This window comes from Chelon labrosus, assembly GCF_963514085.1.
Source record: "Chelon labrosus genome assembly, chromosome: 13".
NCBI lineage: Eukaryota > Metazoa > Chordata > Actinopteri > Mugiliformes > Mugilidae > Chelon > Chelon labrosus.
Genome location: NC_140346.1, coordinates 8,463,446 through 8,481,775, shown reverse-complemented (window position 1 = coordinate 8,481,775; position 18,330 = coordinate 8,463,446). Strand labels below are relative to the sequence as shown.

Genomic DNA, 18,330 nt, shown 5'->3' with positions numbered 1-18,330 from the left:
TGGGCAACTTCACGCTCCTGTTTCAAATAAGGCGCTGCAAGCTCTGTGAAACCAAAGCGCTGCAACCTGAGAAATGAACCGGCAACTTCGGAGACTCCGCTGTGGGAGGTTATTTGAAAAGAGGGGTTTTGGTTTGGTGAGCACGCATATAGTAAAAGCCATAAAACTCACAGAAACTATGAGTAATACAGAAATGCACTTTTATATTCTAGACTTTTATATATGCCGTCAGACATCTATAAATTTGGATTTAGTCACAGTGGTTGAAAGAGATAAAAGAGCAAAACTGTGCTACATCAAATTGATTTCATAATGGAGATGGAGGTCAGCTGATATAGCATTATTCCATGTTGATTCAAAGATCAGTGAGATCGCGATCAAAGTCTACAGCGCATCATATTCAGCTCTCCCTGGACAAACTGCCCGACCTGATTGGAGACGTATGATTGAAAATTGGCTGCCATGGAAATTCTATTGAAGCTCTCTCCTTCAGTACTGTGGTGCAGGATGAAGAGGGAGAAAACCAGGTGACTGCGAAGATCAAAGAACAGAGAGTGGAGAGGAGAGGAGAGGAGTGAATTCAAATGAGCGACGAGAGGAAGTGGCTCGACTTGTAAAGGCGCAGCAATTAACTGTCAGTAGCCTAACATAGTGGGTATAAAGAGCAATTCAGTCATGAAGGATGAATGTGACGGGATGCATTGTGTAAAGAAACAATTACAATACAACATTTCACGCAGCTTTGTCTATGCACACAAGAGAATACAGCTTCCTGCACGCAAAGTGTGTGCTTCACATGCTATCTATTTAATGCAGCGTAATTAAGATAGATTGGCTAATCGCGTCTGAAGGGAATTGATATGAGCTTGTGTACAGTACTGGTGCGTGCATACGCGCATTTGCCCTGTGTGCGCGTGGGGGCGTAATGTCTCCACAGTGAGCACGAAGCCTGCGTGCATGAATTGGAGTGAAGACGGATTTCTTTGAAGGATTTTCGGGGAGCACAGAGCGCAGTGACTGAATCAAAGTGTGCCCATTAGAAAAGCCCCATGAATCCTGACATTACACTATATTATATCATCACATTTCTATGCTAATCTGGGTAGAGGAGGGGGAGCGGGTGGGTGGGAGGGGGAGGGAAAGACTACATTAAGTAAGGCAAGGGCGAGGAGAGAGCATGGTTTTTCCAAATGAAGCATTTCTCCTTTAGTAGACTACATCTGGAAAAAAGTTAAAATGTTAACCGTCTTAATTAGCACTGAAGTCCTAATGAGAATTTGGTCATGTGTACGAAGTATGGTGTGTAATGGCCATAGATGGCGAGCAAAGTCATTAAGATCCATCCTCTGTGCACCATGAATGTCCACACAAAATTAGTTGACAATTGATCCAGTATTTGGTGAGATATTACAGCTATTTATGTGCTTAAGGGGTTTGCACACCAAGTCTGTATTTGTTACAGGAGACTGTAACATGTACTTTTGACGTGTCAGTTCTGTTTATGGCCCAACTCCGACTCGAAATTTTTGTCCTAAGCAGCTTAGGCCTATAGGCAAATAACAAAGTTCAGAGTCACCTGTGCCAACTCTAATTTTAAGCTTTATCAAAAAGAAAAGCTTTCAGGCTAACCTTAAAAGCAGAAAGAGTGCCTGTAAGATTTCCAGATTAGGTGGCAATGGGGACCTGTAACGTCTAGAGTCTGCCTTTTATTTTGATATGAAAGTGTTGCGAAATCATGCCAAGATATAAAAAACTCTTTACGGCCTTGGGGAAAACAAAAAAGTTGTGGATGTCTATTCAAATGGCACGGATTAAACTTTTTTTTATTATTATATTTAAATGCTGTAAGGAATATTATCTACAAGAGACGTTGATGTCAACTGGCTGCTGATTTGTTCAGCCCTGGCCACACAGCAACAACATCAACCTAAAGCTGCCTGTTCGATTGAGAAAGAAGCGACCCAAAATTATCTTCACAGGATCTGGAGGTAACTCTTGCAACTGCTGGTGACAAATTCCATGAGTCAGAAAGAGATTAGAGAATATTAGAACAAAGTTTTTCAGCGAACACAGAGGCAGAGACTAGGCCTTTTGGAAGAAGGTGCTGTGGATAGATGAATCAAAGATAGAGTAGTCTGGCCAATGAAAGAGCAAATGTGTTTGGCACAGACTAAAGAACCTCATTCTGACTGTGAGGCACGGTAGTGGAAATGTTATGGTTTGGGGCTGCTTCGCTGCCTCAGGGACTGGGCAGCTTGCATTCATTGATTCAACCATTAATTCAGCATCATCTCAAAGACTGCATGAAGATAATGTGAGGCCGTCTGTCTCACACTAGCAAACCCACCAAGGAATAGCTCAAAAACGAGAAATAGAAGATTATGAAACGGCCTTGACAAAGTCTAGATTTGAACCCTATTGAAATTTTGTGGGGGGGCCAAGAAAACAACGAAACATAATATTATTTCTCCTAAGGCTGCAATAGAGACTTCTGAGACTTAGGGAGTACTTACTTTCTCCACCAAGTAATATTATATGTACAGAAGATTCTTTTTGTTGAATAAATGACTGGACAACTGTCCTTACCTTTATCTTAAGGCACTGTTTTAAAGAAGATCAAATGTTTGCTCTTCCAATTACAGTATGTCAAAAAAGGCAACGATTCCCTCGAGAGTTTTTACATGTCTGTACATAATAAGTACTCATTTTTGACTTTGGAAACTCTGCTTGAGTGAAGGCTTTTTTTTGGCACCACATCCTCTCTATGTTCTCAGTCACACGTGCACAGATGTACACACCAGCCACCTTCCACCTGTAGAACTGGAGACGCAGGTCTGTGTTTGAATCCCCGCCAAACCGCAGCGCGATCGGCGCACATTTATTGATTACATTTCCACTGTGTTTCAAAGCGATTCTCTCCAGCTTTCACCTGGTATACTTGGAGTCGGGGGCATTTAAGTGTCAGCAGCCTTGAACCACTTTAAGAATAGAATTCACAATGAGCAACGCAGAGGGAAATGGGTGGCGGAAAGCGTTGTCTATTTTCCACTTTGAAGGAGTAGCATTGCCTGGAATAGAAACGTGTGGTCGCACAAGGTGTTTTAGAGCACTGAACTGTGGAGTTTTGCCAGATAAAGCATCCTCCCGTCAAAAATATACTGAATATCATTTTCCTATAAAATATAACTGTTCTACTTTACATTGGGATGCAGCTTTCATTTTTGGTGTTTGTAATAAGATATTCCATTTTAGAGTCTGCACATCTACCTTTAAAATGAAACTATTTAAAGATTATCAGAGGGAACTTTACACCAAACCTGCTAATATCTAAGCTGCTTTTATTATTATATTCTTTTAGGAGCTGTTAAAAAATAATGCCTGTGTTGTTTGAACTACTTTAAGTGTATCCCCTTGTCTGAGATACATGGAAAAATGTGATTACTGTGTACAGAGCCCATGTAGTAGCGGAGAATTACAGGAAACATCTGCGACTGATTAAGTTATGCTGTCGACTGCACTACGGCTCCCTGCAGCGGAGAAGTGATGGTCTAAGTAATGCACTTGAGCCAGCTTGTCTCCCAAGCCATTACCATTTGAAAGCATATAACATTTTCTGGAATACCAATTGAAAAAGTAAAAAGTGTGCAAAACCTTTAGTGTTTGTGCTTGAATGGCCGAGCAGTGAATGTCCATCACTTGTTGTTTTTAATGAGTGGAAATTCAATTTGATCTTTCAACTGGTATTTAACCCTATTTTGGAAAACAAGCTAAAATAGTTTTTCTGCCATTTTCTAATTCGCTACGCAGGCTAGTCCTGGCCGCTCTGAAAAGACAATGCATATAATTGCTGCCTTTTTACCCACACATTACACTGTTGAAAGCCCAGCGGCCTTTGGAATATGCAACAGCGGGGTTTTGGAAGCTGAGCTGAGCAGTCTGGAAGAAGTTCTGACTTCTACATGCCTGCTGGATACTGATTTGCATTGCACTGGCAACTTTTAAGTTTGTGTGGAACAACTACAACTTTTCCATGTCAATTAAAACACTCTGCAGGATTGGGGGACGGCAGTTGTATGGGTGCATCAGGTAGCATCCTGTAGGTCCATACATCCTCACACTCCTCCCTCCTCCCAAAGCAAGAGAGGGGAGGGAGGGAGGGACAGATGGAGGAATGTGAAGCACAAACCAGCAACTTCAACTGGATTGTGCTCATTAGCATATTCTCATGCATGATTCACCAGCATCACTTTACCACAGTGCGAAACACTACGTTTATTTTCCAAATGCTAATTTATGTTAAGGAGCTGGTTTGGGAAACTTCAGAGTCAAGTAGCATAAAAGACCCTGCGACATTGCTTTTCTTTTGTCTGCATGAGTGTGCTCGTGTATGTACGTGCACACACCCATCAACGCCCCTTGGACTTTCAATGACGTGTGTGTGAGCATGTGCACATTTGTGTTTGGGGCAGTTGGTCCTGGCTTTATCTAACACGCACACACTTGCCAACTATCTTTCTGTCAGGAAATGCAGTGATTTAAATGAGAGGTCAATGCATAATTACTAAACAACTCTCCTCATCAACACGCCCCTCGCGGTGCAGATAATTAAAACATGACTGGGCTCGGAAACCGAATGAATCTTAAGCTCACTTATGACTTTATTGACGGTGTGCTGCCAAAACGAAACACACCGTGAAATGCAAATATCTATCTGCGGGGCAACACAGTGCAACACACATCTTAAAGGGGCTCGCTCAAAGATCAAGTGATTTCTGTGCGTCAAACGTCGCTTTTAAATAACAGATATCCTTTGATGACAATAAATATCTAGCACTTTTCTCCTCTTTGTTAGGGTGAAAAATCTCTTGCAAGCTGCAGTGTCTTAGATCCTTTGAAATAAAAGTACCAAAATATCCTAGTGGGTCTCCCATTGTTAATGTGCTGCATTTTATCACCTGAATTTTAAAGTGTTATTTTGCTTGACAGCAGTACTGCTTATCAATTCAGTTCAATTCAATTCAGTTTTATTTATACAGTGTCAATAACAATACAAACTGTCTCTAGGCACTGAACAGAACCCAGGCTGAAACCCCCAGAGCAAACACTCAGGCAATGGTTGCCTTAGAAAGACAGAGAAAAAAAAAACAAAAGAAAACCTGCGTGAACGATATCTTTTCCGCAGCCTGAGGAGAAAAGAAGAACTTCCACTTCCATTCACAAGCCATTGGCTGCCACTGCTGTCAGCAGTGCAGAAATAACACAGGTGTTGGAGCCAAAAACAAGACGGCTGTTTATTTGCCGCTTCTTGAGCCGCAGAAATGATGCGCACAGCGAAGCGGTGCAGCCGTCTGCTCCTCTGAACGCTGTCGTTCCTGACTCGGTCTCATTTTCCCACTCCCTCCTTCCTCTCCGACTCCTCGCAGCTTCGGTGGGGGTACCGCTCGTCGTGGCCTGCCGCGTGGTCGCTTGCCCTATCCAAGTCTGAGGCTTTAAATGAGATTAATTGTTGTTAAAATAACAGAATAGGGTTTAGTGATTGAATTCCCATGAAGGGGGAGTTGGGTTGTCCGCTTTTTCTTATACAAGGCTGATAAACGGATCAAGCCTATTGTTGTGGGAAGACTTCTCATTACTGCCTGGGTAGATTCAATAGGCTTGTGTTTGCTGTGGGAGAGGAGGCTTTGTGTTGAGCAAAGAGAGCAAGGTCAGGCGCGGCGTATCACCACTTACTCGTCTATCGCTGTTTTTATCTGGCCCCTCTCCCTTCCTTCGTCTGTCATAGCACAAAGAAAATGTTGTCGTGTGTACACCCATAAGACTCTTAACTACGTTGCTGTATCTCTACATGTAAGGCTTGAGGTTTGGCTTTAGGGATAACTGTCGTCAGAGGGTACACGTGGGCCAAGGATCTACCCTTGTCATGTGCACATATCACTCCACATGGCCATGACTCTATCATTTTTATATTCCTGCTGAATGTAACACCAGCGCAATGAATACGCCAGTAAATCAATTCACTCCTGCAATGCGCCATCTCAATTTCCGTCCACTGTACGACAGATGGCATGGCACACGGGTAGAACTATTTTACAGTGTCCTATTTTCATAGACTTGAATTGCCTTTTCAGGGCATTAAGACTATTCTTGGGAACGACAGCAATTGTGAGAAAAAAGTAGTAACATGTTGAGACTGACTATTGATATAACAAATTTGCAGAACACTTTACTGGCTATCAGACCAACCTGCAGACAGATAGAAAATGTGAGGCCAAATTGAAGACCAACAAGAGGTGTCTGAAACAGTTCCATGCGCTCTGATTTGAGCACTCACAGTTTGTCTTGATCCTTTCACATTGTAGTAAATGTATTATTGTTGGCTTACAGCCCTTCAGTGTAAATGCTGTCATTACTGGTTAACATTCAAACTCAGTTTTGGTATTTTTAATTGGTCCCACATCTTTACTCGCAGCACACACAGCCAATGACACACAAAAGTCGGCACAGTTTGGGGTGGGAGTTCAACAGACCATCGACTAGGCTTCAGAGCAGAAGTGCTGCAGCACAGCTCTCCGTCCATAATAATGTGAAGCCTCTTGAAAGCTCTAATCCTCTTTGGAATACTGGAGAGATGAGCGTCTTTCTTCCACGGGACGCAGCACGCCCTCATTTGCGGAGTGCAATCTACATAACATCTCATCACTTCACATGCAGTCTTTCATCGCCGGCACTTATAATTAGGTTGAGTGCTGGCGACTGCAAAGACTGTAGTGTATGACTGCTGTCATTTTTATCCTCATTATTTTATGGATTGAGTAGCTTTTGCTGTTTCTCTGCTCACTTATTCAGATTGTTGCTTATATTTGTCAGTTGTCTCCTTTCTACGAGTAAACATCTTACACTGACATCCTCACTGTAGCAACAGGTGCTATGTTGGCTTTTAGCAGTGAATGGAGGGTAAATCAGGGGCAGCAGAGAAACAGCTATTCTCTCCTCTATCTCCATTCTCCTCTGCTCTTGTTTCCTTGGCTTGTGCAAGGATTCAAACCTGAAACCTTCAAAATCACGAGTTCAGTTCTACTTCAGGCTACTGCCTCCCTGAGGGGCTGTGCGACTCGGGGCTTTCGAAAAAGTGCTTATGGCCAGGGAAAAAAAAGTGCTGACTTTCTGTACAGTTGTGACTTTAAACAAGTGTGAGCTCCAGTGTTCAGCCAGCCCTGCAGTCACTGCACCTAATGAGGGTAGGCAGACGAGGGGCAAGCTGTGCTCATGATGTTCTGCGCACGGCGTGACAGCAGACTGATTTCAGACCAGCTGCTGATGATGCTGATTGTAAACAAACAAGTGAACAGTGACAGTCAGCAGATCTGAGACCTGCTGAGAGACGGATGAGCAGCTGTCTTCTCGTGCTTTTCCAAAGGGCTGGTGGTAAACTGATTGTGCGTGTGTGCGTGGCCAACCACCCACCTAAACACACCCACCCACACACCCACACACATTCTCGCACACAGCTGGAGATGTGGAGCTGGAGGTTTGACCCGGGTTGCTCTGACAAGGACCTGTCACCACCTTACACTTCACTCCCACAATCAGCAGGCTTGTCAGCTACACTCTGTCACTGACAGCTTGGCACACAATGATATGTGTGTGTGTGTGTGTGTGTGTGTGTGTGTGTGTGTGTGTGTGACTCCCACCTAATCTGCTCACCCACTCCTACTATACAAGACTTGCAGTTACTGGGGCACCTATGTATCTGCACTCTTGCCTGCTCCACTCCTCCCTCCTGAGAGACACAGATGTGTGTGTGTGTGTGCGTGTGTGCGCACACAGATGAGTGTGTTACGCCGTTCCATGTCTCTCCGCAGAGAGTGAGTTGAGGTGCAGAGAGGACTATTGAAGTGACTGTCACACTCTGCCGAAAGAATAGATGGGAGGATGATGGAAAGTGAAGGAGACAGTGAGGGTGAAAATGAGGGAGAGGAAGACAGACAGACAGCTGAAGATAGAAAGACAAATAGTTGCCGAGAGGAAATGGGAGAGAGCTTTCCAGACAAGGTGACAGACCTGGGCAAATTTTCCCGAGCCCGTGTCTTGGAGCACGGACAATGCTGGCGAGGCCGGCGTGGAGGGATGTCAAGGGCACTCAGCATCAAATCTCTAAATGGCTGCCCTGCCAAGCACTGTAATAAAAGGGTTATGACTTCAATATTCAGCGGGATCATATAGCGTAGGAACGTGGGCTGCGGTCCAAATCAATTCATTTGGACAGATGTCTTTGTTGCAATGAAACTGTTGGGGTAGATTCATAGCTAACCATTTACAGTTAGCCGGTGCCATTATCCAGAACCCCTTAAGAATGTGTTGCTCAAGGACACGGCGGCGGTAAACAAGACTGCTGATGGACAGGTAATAGGTGTTGAGGAGCTTAAACTGATGATATTTTGGTTACAGGATGCTCTTTATAGCCACTTGTCCATTTTGCCGCCAGGGTGCAGTATCGTAAAAAAGTCAATGCTTCTTTATGACTCGAATTTAAATCATGAGGGTCTTACTACCCTCACTGAAAACTCCTCAGAAGTCCAGATGTGTGTGTCTTTGCTTGAGTAGATCCGAGGTTCAATGTGGTTGTCCTCCCTGCAGCGCCAAATGACTGACAAACCCTATTACACCAGAGAGGTGAGAGGATCTTGAATGCATAATTGAACATTAATTACCTACTAGAGTTACTATAACTAATGACAAGAATGACTGCAAGTCTAATGAAACCGGCCATTTGCATACTAAAGAACTATTACGTTCTTTTTTTTCTCCATCCACTGGCTTTTTTTCCCTTCCCTGAGGACAGCATAACTCCTATAGCTTCCTCCTCTCTCCAGCACAGCGTGGGTCCTCCTTGTGTCATGGAAAACCAGAGCCAGCCAGAGGGCATGCATTTTTCATACTTGTCTGACTTCTATTTTGGTGGTCTGGGAGGCGTGCAGGGAAGAATTCCTTGCTTGACCAGCGGTTCCATTTCTTCCCTCATCATGCTCGATGGGGCGCCGCCATTCTACCAGCCTCCCACCACCAAGGAGTTCCAGCCAGCCTACAACCTTTAGCCACGATCGTGGGAGAGCTAAAATAAAACACACGCTTGGAATCAGCCAGCCAAAGCCACCAACACCAACATACCTGCAGGCCAAAGGACATACATGTGGCAGGAAGGGTCTGGGGTCTAGACCACAGATGTGCACTCAGTCTCTCTCTTACACAAGGATACTGTGCTTCTCCTCACTCTTTTCTTTCATCGCCTTCGGTTCCTTCCATTTCAATAAATATCTCATCACTTCTCGTTACCTTTCCCACCCCCCTAGTTCAAGCTATTCAATCAATATTTACAGCAGCACAGAAGCAAAACAAAATTGATTTGATAAAAAGTAAAAGATCGCATTCTAGCTTCAAAATACCCACTGTCTAATACAGGTGAAATCTACGCCACACTGCCTCTGCAGACCATATTATACGCTGTCTGCACCCCAGATCTTCTGTCTCCCTTTGTGCCTTCAGTGACTGTGGTCAGCAGAAGAAGTTTAATGAGCCACCTGACGGATGTGTTGCTTTTGTTTGCCCTGTGGTCTCTAGTAATCTTAAACTGAACCGAATGAAGCGGACGGCAGTAAATATTTTTACTTTTCCATACAGCGCAGTGAAAGCATAAAACTTTAACAACGCATATTAGCTGGATGAAGTGCAATGATGAGAGAGTCAGTAATGCTATTCATCTAAGAAAGATTTATGTGCCAGAGGGCTTTTAAGCACAGCAAGACAGGCAAATGATATGGCAAATAACACTTTTCCCTTTTTTCAAAACTGTCATTTTTGTAAGACACATGGCAGAGCTGGTGTTCTGATCTGACTGACATCCCTGTCAGCAGGATGGCATCATTTGGCACTGCTGGCCAACACTATTGCAAATCACTGTTGAAAAATAAACCTGCAACAATGTTATAGTTGTGGATGGTTTGGGTTTAAGCACAAAATGAACTTGGTGAAGTTTCGGGAAATATAGGCATGGAAAACACTTGTTGCAATCTAATTTTTCATTTAAATAACTGTCCGTTAAGTCGCTATTTGTCAACAAATGAGTAACGTAATGGTGACAGGCCCTATGGCCCACTGATGAAAGCATTGCAAAATTTCTATACTAACATTATTAAGAACTGGGTGACATTCTCAGATAAATGCTGTATTAAATTACTGCTAATGGAATCTTTATAAACAAATAAGCGGATGTAAATGCAGGGGATAGCCGATGAGTTCAGAGATTGCTGCAAATGCAAACTGAAGATTTTCTGCAGCTTCACATTTAAAGCACTTAACAAAACAGCAAAAGTTTTGTTACTGGAGTTGGTGCTTGCCACTATCAGCAATCAGAAGTGTTTTAGTAGACTGTTTAGTCTGCTAAACAGGGCCATTTTTGTCATTTCCTGACAGCAGATCAGTTTGAAATGTTTAAGGGCACGCTGAATTAACCAGGTAGCAGTGACAGTGAGCTGTTAGATGAAGAGCTGCAGACAACAGGCTACACACCTCCAACATCTCCACAAAGTAACCAACTACTTGAACTGTGCCCCACTATTCACAAACTCCTGGGTGTAGCATGAAATCCACCGACCAATAGTGGCCTGACTGGTTTATTTAAAACAGAACTGTGGTAATTGTTAAACCTTGCTTGTTATTTCCTTTGACAGAGTAATCCTTAGACAAAATATAAAGCCTTTATCTGAGCTGGTCATTGTACCAGTCTAATGAGTACCTTGTTTGTCTGCAAAAGTCCACATCCTTACTCATAATTAAGGATCTCCTGCCTCATTGTCATCTCAGATCATGCTCAGAGGGCTGTAATATTTACCAAGCCGCAGTATTCCTCATTGAATCTGATAGCTCTCTGCAGTCTCCACACAGCACGTCCAAAATTCTCTGCTTCAGACCCGCTCCAGGAAAGTATTTTAAGAGCGCAGGAAAATTCATTCGGCTCAGTCCCACAATGACTTAATTACGAATGTGGCTCTGTGATGTGCAAGCAATAACCTGCCTGACTTCTTGTCTCAATGACAAACATGAGCAGTTTCGCTGATGGAGTCTAATTATGTATGTATATACACTCATATCCTCAGCACTCAAACTGCTCTTTCTGTTTTTCGTTCAGTCTACCAAGGATGCCATTAAGAAACCAAACACGTCAGTTGTAATCTAATTAGCCTCATGATAACCAAGGAAAAGAGGCTACGAGAGAAGAGAAATACAATTGCGGAGCGCTTTGTTTCAGCCTGGATGGTCCCGTAGAAATAGATGATACCCATAATCAATGTAGACACCCTGAGAAATATTGCCATCAACTATCACATAAACAAACCCTAGGCTGGAATATGAGTTTAAAACATTTGGCAGAAAACCCTCACTTGCAGCATTAGAGGCGTCATTTCTCACTCAGGTTGTTTAAATAGTATGGGATTGGGTTTTATTATTAAGCCCCGAAAAAAAGAAAGTTTTACAGGCAAAACTTTATTACAGACATAATCCAGAGCCGACTGTTTATTGGCTTCCCGGGATATTATATTCAGTTTGGTTACAGCTTTATAGTTTTGTCATTTTGATTTAAAACTGACTGTTTGTTGTGTTTTGTGAGTTTTGAGATAACATGGTCCAGATTTCAGGAGTATTCCATACAAGTCTGAAAGCGATCCATAGCAGGAACTGTTTGCTTATCGGTGCAGCACACTGTTGTGGAATAGTACATAATGTAACTTGGCCTCTAAATGTGGTAGCATGTCTCTCCAGGCCATGCAAATGAATGCTCTTTAATAATTTATAAACAGTACAATAATAATTTCTATTCTACACTGTGTCACCTGTCTGTCAGACCAACATTTCTGGGTGGCTGGTATCTCATGTGGATTTAAGACTATACAAGAATGACTTTGTGAGTGATCTTTTTAGTGTTTGTGGTCCTGAGTATTAGGATTGTGATTTGACCTGGGAATCTGAGCCCGGGGATATGCATGCATGCAGTGGTCAGGAATAAAGAATATTATAGTTTTATCTTGCGTGTGTAAGAATGCCACTGAATTTTCACACATCCGTGCACAGCAACATGTGCATAAATTCATCGGCCCGATTGTGAATATTCATGCGGTCATGCAAGCACGAGCTTCAGCCAGGCTTTGGCACTGGTGCTAGTGAATCACGGTTGAGTCACAGTCTAGACACTCAATTTGACTTAAAAAAAAAAATGGACTTTAACTTATAATAATAAAATAACTGAGAGATAATAAGGGATTATGGGCGGCACAGAGGTGTGGTGGTTAGCACTGATGGTGATTCTAAATTGGCCGTAGGTGTGCAAGTGTGAATGGTTGTCTGTCTCTCTGTGTTCGCCCTGCGAAAGACTGGCGATCTGTCCAGGGTGTACCCCGCCTCTCGCCCAGTAACAGCTGGGATAGTCTCCAGCCCTTATAAGGGATTATACATATTGTTTGCCTTTGCTTGCTTATTTAAAACATATCTTGCTTTTGTAATCTCAATGGAGGTTCTATTATATATGTGTTTGAACTTGATCTTACTCATACTGTAGAATTAAGGGTTGACTCCTGTTCAGAAGAAAAGACTTGAGTCTTTACTTGGGCTGGCACTTTTTACTCAGGAACATCTGTGGCCCCAGCAAATAATTGTGAGCCTCTCTAACTAAGCGAAGCGGCATTACCGCCCAGGCGGCTAAAGCCGTGAAGCTGTAAGAACGCGGGCTGCCAGACATTATTATCTCTCTCAGCGGTGCCCCACGCTCTCCTGAACTGGGTTATACTTATGAATTCCAGGTAGAACGTCACTCCAAAACAGCGACGCAAATGTAACAACAGTGCCAGAGTTTGCGAATGTCGTTGGGCCCCCATCTCAGGAGCTACATGTCCGTGTGAACATTTACACGATCTAATCCTGCCAGGACGGCGACAGGATTTTTCTTCTATCACACTGTTTCAGTAAAGAATGAAGACTTGTCGAAGGTGGCCCTGCCTCCTCAGTAAAATATAGACAAAGTGAATAATAAAAAGAAAAGCTACCTTATAGAAATATCATACAGCACTTGCAGAGGCGTAGTTATTGAGGCTCTAGCCTGAGAAATCTGCTATTGGATATTGCTTTTTCCTTCCCTCTAACCACGTATTCTCTAAACAAAAGTTAAACTTACAAAAGACCTTTACTGCCAGTAACTTTGTCAGCCACCTGAACTTCGAAGACGTGCGTTCAGCTTTGCAGAAAGAAAATGAAAAGGAGCTTTTTCCGCTTTCACCACAGTTCTGCAAAGCAGCCAGTCAGATCCATATGGCACGCCGAATTAGGCTGAGCAAATCACTCCGCTCTAATGCAAATAGACGACAATGGCAAATGCACCAAGTTGTTCAGTTTCCAGGTGCAGGAAACAGATGTATTTGATAAAAGATGTCTGGAGAGCTGACAAACTGACGCAGTAATTGATAAAGACACCACAAACAGAATGGCTTTCAAACAGTGCGAGGCTGTTATCGAACTGAGATGTTGTCAACTCAAACATCTTCATCCATCACACCAGAAACTTATCAGCAGTTGGGGACATTTATCTTGTCTCTGAAATTGGATTAAATCCCAAAGCAATATAAGTGATATTGTTGTCAATATCTGAAGAAAGCACTTATATGGAGAGATGTGCCTGTGTGACAACTGTGTATGCTATGTCTGTGCTTTAAGGCAAAGCTTGTGCTGAATTGCTTGTTGTAAGAAGGAGAGCTTTCTGAGTCACAATGTTGACATTTGGATGATGTGAAAATCTGGCCCACCGCTGGTCAGACGTCTATACTGATAATGGGTCCTGATTGCACGGGTCTTACCTGAGGGGTTGAGCAGCCGCCAGGTGATTGCTGGGTCTGGCCTGCCGCTGGCCAAACAACTGAGGGTCACGTTACTGCCCTCATTCACTGTGATGTCTTCTGACACCTTGTAGATGTTGGCTGGAACTGAAAACACAAGAGATGAAAACAAGGTTAAGTATAAGGAGAAGAACATTTCTAATCTCAAACACCAGTCCAAATTTGTGCTCATTTTATGCAACTCTGCAAACAAGAGAAGTTTTATTTATGTCTCTAAAAGACAGTTTCCCTAAAAAAAATGGTGTGTTCCGTGAAAGACACAACCAGTCGGCCACAATTAATACTTTGCACCCATAACAGCTTTTGCCCTATCTTTACAGACACTATAGGTATAAACATTGTTAAATGGAAACACAAGCTGACCTTGATTGTCTCAGCTAAAAGGTAGAATTTTGCAGAACTGCTATAGCCCTCAAAGATACTTACAGTAAACTTTCTCAACCCAAGATCCAACTAAGCAATTTAATCTCCTGCCCCGGGATCGGAGCTCATGAAAACAGATTGCCTCTCTTGTCATGTGGGACCCCACCAGATGCTTGGCACAGACACACAGCTTCAAGAAAGCAGGATTTATTCAAAATGTAAAGGTGAAAGAAAGGATCTTTTCTACGTGCATGCGAGCGTGACACCGGTGTTTCCTTTCAACATACAGCATGTAGTGCTTAGCGATCACCCTTCCTTGCAATCCCCCTCTGCTCCTTTGCCATCGCTCCCACACAAACAAACAGGGGGAGGAGGGGAGATAAAGGGAGAGGCTGTTACTGTGGCAAAAACATAAAAACAACAGCTCAGATGAATTAAGAGGGTACAGTCAGCTTTAAAGTCAGAGTCAGCAGCTAAGATGCAATCAGTCATGAAAGATGTAGGGGGCATACATCACTGTTTTCACAAACCGTGGATGAAGTGGTTGGGATATTGTATATGCAAATATGGGGCCAGAAACACAAATAATGATCAATGACTTGAAACATGATGAATGTGCCATCAAGCGTCATGCGGGCAAACAAAGAGGAGTACTTTGTATTTTTCTCTAAAACTGCGATGTCTACTGTTCTGTGATAAGCTATCTTCTCATCCGGAATTATAACAAATGCCTGTAGAGTGAGATCTTGTAGAAAAGTCGAGAAAACGAGAAATGTTTAGATCGGATAGATGAACATTGAGTTCTCAATAAATGAAAGTTAAACTACACCAAGTAAGATGTAGGTTGGGGCGGTGAAGGGCACCATGGCAGTAAGCCTAGCCGGTATGAATGTCTGAGCTCATGGTATGTGGATGTGCTGTTAAAATGAATCTGTGAATGGATATGATCAGATCTTACTAGACGGCTTGGCTACACCACTGCAGAATGAGTCAGTGACGGTGAAGCATGATACCAATTAGTTAATGCAAGTGTAATTTTAGTGCTCCCAATAGAAAAATATCCTCATATCTGACACCTGGAAATTTGTCTCTAATAGAAATGGCCCTTCATTTTCAAATAGCCCTGGTTATACTAAAAAATGAAACTTGTGAGTCCTCTGCCTACTTTACATGTAAGAAGAGACGTGGTATTCTTGAGCCTGTGTAATTTCATACTGGTGCATGTGATCGTGGGCATGATCTCACGCTGCATTTAGAAAGAGCAACATTGTATTTGACCCGCCTAACCTCTAGGTTTACTTCCTGGACTTAACTGATGTGTTTGTTTTCGAGGTCAGCCATTGTTCATGCAGCCAGATTTATGATCCAATCTCGACCTGCATCCAGCCCTGGCTGTGAACCAAACACATTGATACCAGCTAGTCATTCAAAGTCAATCTGTGAATTATACACAAATGTCCATGTGTGGACAAAAGGCTTGCTAGACCACCTGCCCCTTTGTGACCCTGCCTGAACAAATTCACGAAAAGCTCTAGGAGGTGATTCAAACTTTGCACCCAAACTTAAACAACTCAGTTGTTCATGGTTTATTTAGGGTTATCAATATTTTACCTATCTATGCATTATATTTTAGGGTGTGCTCAAAAAGAGTGTCATGAACCCTCTGTTAGGCCCTGCTCAAATATTGTACAGTTTTAACATCTGTCCTGGGGATAAGATGACGTGACCACAGTACAGTACATGTGGGAACATAAATGTGATTATGTTGATATATATTGTGTCTTGATTTACCTTTATCATTGGAGATAATGGTGCGTATGGAAGCTTCCAGAGGTGGAGTTATAACCTAAGTTTTGTGCATGTCCAACTAATGTCAAGGCAGAGATCAATATATAATAACGTGTGTACCCAAGTCATGTCGCACATGCAAAAAACGGAGCTGTTCATGGTTCTGAGACAGTGGTAGAGATCCATTAGAAACAGCTGGTGTTAAAATAGTCTACTGCGCCCCAAATAAGATTATTTACGTACAGAGCACAAAACTGAGATCCGATCTAAAGAGCTGGCTGGAGATGCATGTGGAGACGCATGTTAATGGTGTGAACACAGGTGCTAAAAGCTGATCACTTTGTGACAAGTAATTTATCTCTTACATTCTCAAACTGTCATTAACATCATCAGCTGTATGTTGTATTTGTATCATCATCGTTCCTCCTGCTGTTCTTTTCTCTCTTTTCTGTCTGTACCCGGCTGGCCTTAGGCAGATGGGTCCCTCCATATGAGCTGGGTTCTGCTCAAGGTTTCTTCCTGTTAAAAGGGAGTTTTTCCTTGCCACCGTCGCCTTCAGACTTGCTCTGGGGGTTTCAGGCCGGGTTTTGTAAAGCATCTTGAGACAGTTTGTATTGTTATTGACGCTATATAAATAAAATAAAATTGAATTGAATTTCCCAGGATGGACGTTAATGCAACGTCTGAACAGGACCTTAGAGTGTACTGACATAGGGCATTTATGCCATGACCATCAAAGACCAATTGGGTTTCACTAGTGTGGTTGCTCAGTTCCTGTCTCAAGCACAAGTCAGTCTATTTTGCTTGGCCTGCTTTAAGAGGTGGGCACAGACACTGTTAAGTAGGACACAGTACGCATCTGATCTGAATATTAACTGTGCCCAGACCTGCAACTCATCACAACTCATTGTACTGCTTAAGAGTGATTTAATTCAACACAGAAAAAATCTTGAACCTGAACACAGAGCAGTGTGACAGGAGGACAGTATGAGTGTTGGGAGGGACAACACAAGACAACCGTGCCTTGTGTGAATAGCCTAGAGCTCATTCTCCAACAGACTGATCCAGCTCTGCTCCCACAGTGAACGCTACAGGACATTCATACCCTCCTCAGTCCAGCTGTACAGCAACTCACCTTTCTGTAATGGAGAACTCCAACTTATTAATGTTAATGCACATTATTGCACCTTATTAATCCTTCCTATGTATATAATGTATATTTACTTCTGTCTCTATTTCTTGTTTAGTTGTTCATATGCAAAGTTTGTAAATTTTTTTGCTTAAACTTAGTGATGCACGATATATCGGCCGCCGATATAATATCGGCCGATATGGTCATTTTTTTACACATCGGTATCGGTCAGGTGTAAAAATAGAGCCGATGTGAACAGGCCGATAATTATTCCTGTGTATTTGATGTGTGTGCAGAGCTAGTGAGCGGAGCTGAGCGGTGCGAATGTCCCGCTCCTCGCTCAGGTGGCTGTTCAGTGGGCCGCTCCTCCGCTCAAATTCACGTCAGGCCGCTCCGCTCAATTTCGCTCCCCGGCCCGCTCCACCTAAAAGTCCTCCCCCGCTGCAGCGAAATCGCTCCACGCTCGCTCCAATTTAAAAGAGGGAGAAATAACCCTATCAGTTTCCTTTCTAAAATATTTCACGAACTCCATCTTGCCATGGCATTTTTTTTGAAAATGAACGGTTTTGGTTTTATTAGGAAGAAATTAATTCTGGGTGGATTTGGGCACGCGTCAGGCTGGTGGTGTGAGCGGTATCGGAGCGGAACAGAGCGCCCGCTCCGGCCTCTAAATTAACAAGCGCTCCGCGCGCCACCAAAATTCCATCCGCTCCGCCCCTCGCTCGCTCGCGCTCCGCTCACTAGCTCTGATAGCAGTAGCTTTCTTCCGCTGCTTAGCATTAGCTAGTTTTTCATATTCTTTGTAGGCTTCGGGATGCTTGTTTTTTAAGTGGGTGATCAAATTGGTTGTGTTGAACGATTTGACACGAGCTCCCCCTCGCATCACCCGGCCTTCACAGTCATTACATACAGCATAGGATCCTCTTCAAAGACTTTGAAAAATGACCAAACTAGGCCTACTACTGTACCTTAAATATTTTTCAATGTTATCAGAATACAGTATCAGTCATTTCTGAAAATAAAATGCAAAAGTAAAAGAAAAAAATGATTTATTGATGATTAATGATTTTGATTATCATAAAAATGTGTTTCATATATATATATCGACAT

At 42.9% G+C, this 18,330-nt stretch overlaps 1 protein-coding gene across 1 annotated transcript in view; it reads right to left on the bottom strand.

Annotated features, from left to right (window-relative positions):
- lsamp (limbic system associated membrane protein) overlaps positions 1 to 18,330 on the bottom strand; it is a 206,239-nt gene that overhangs the window by 22,725 nt on the left and 165,184 nt on the right. The window contains exon 4 of the mRNA XM_084558613.1: positions 13,899 to 14,024. Within this exon, the coding sequence (XP_084414739.1) occupies positions 13,899 to 14,024 (126 nt within the window). The remainder of the gene's footprint in view (positions 1 to 13,898; positions 14,025 to 18,330) is intronic.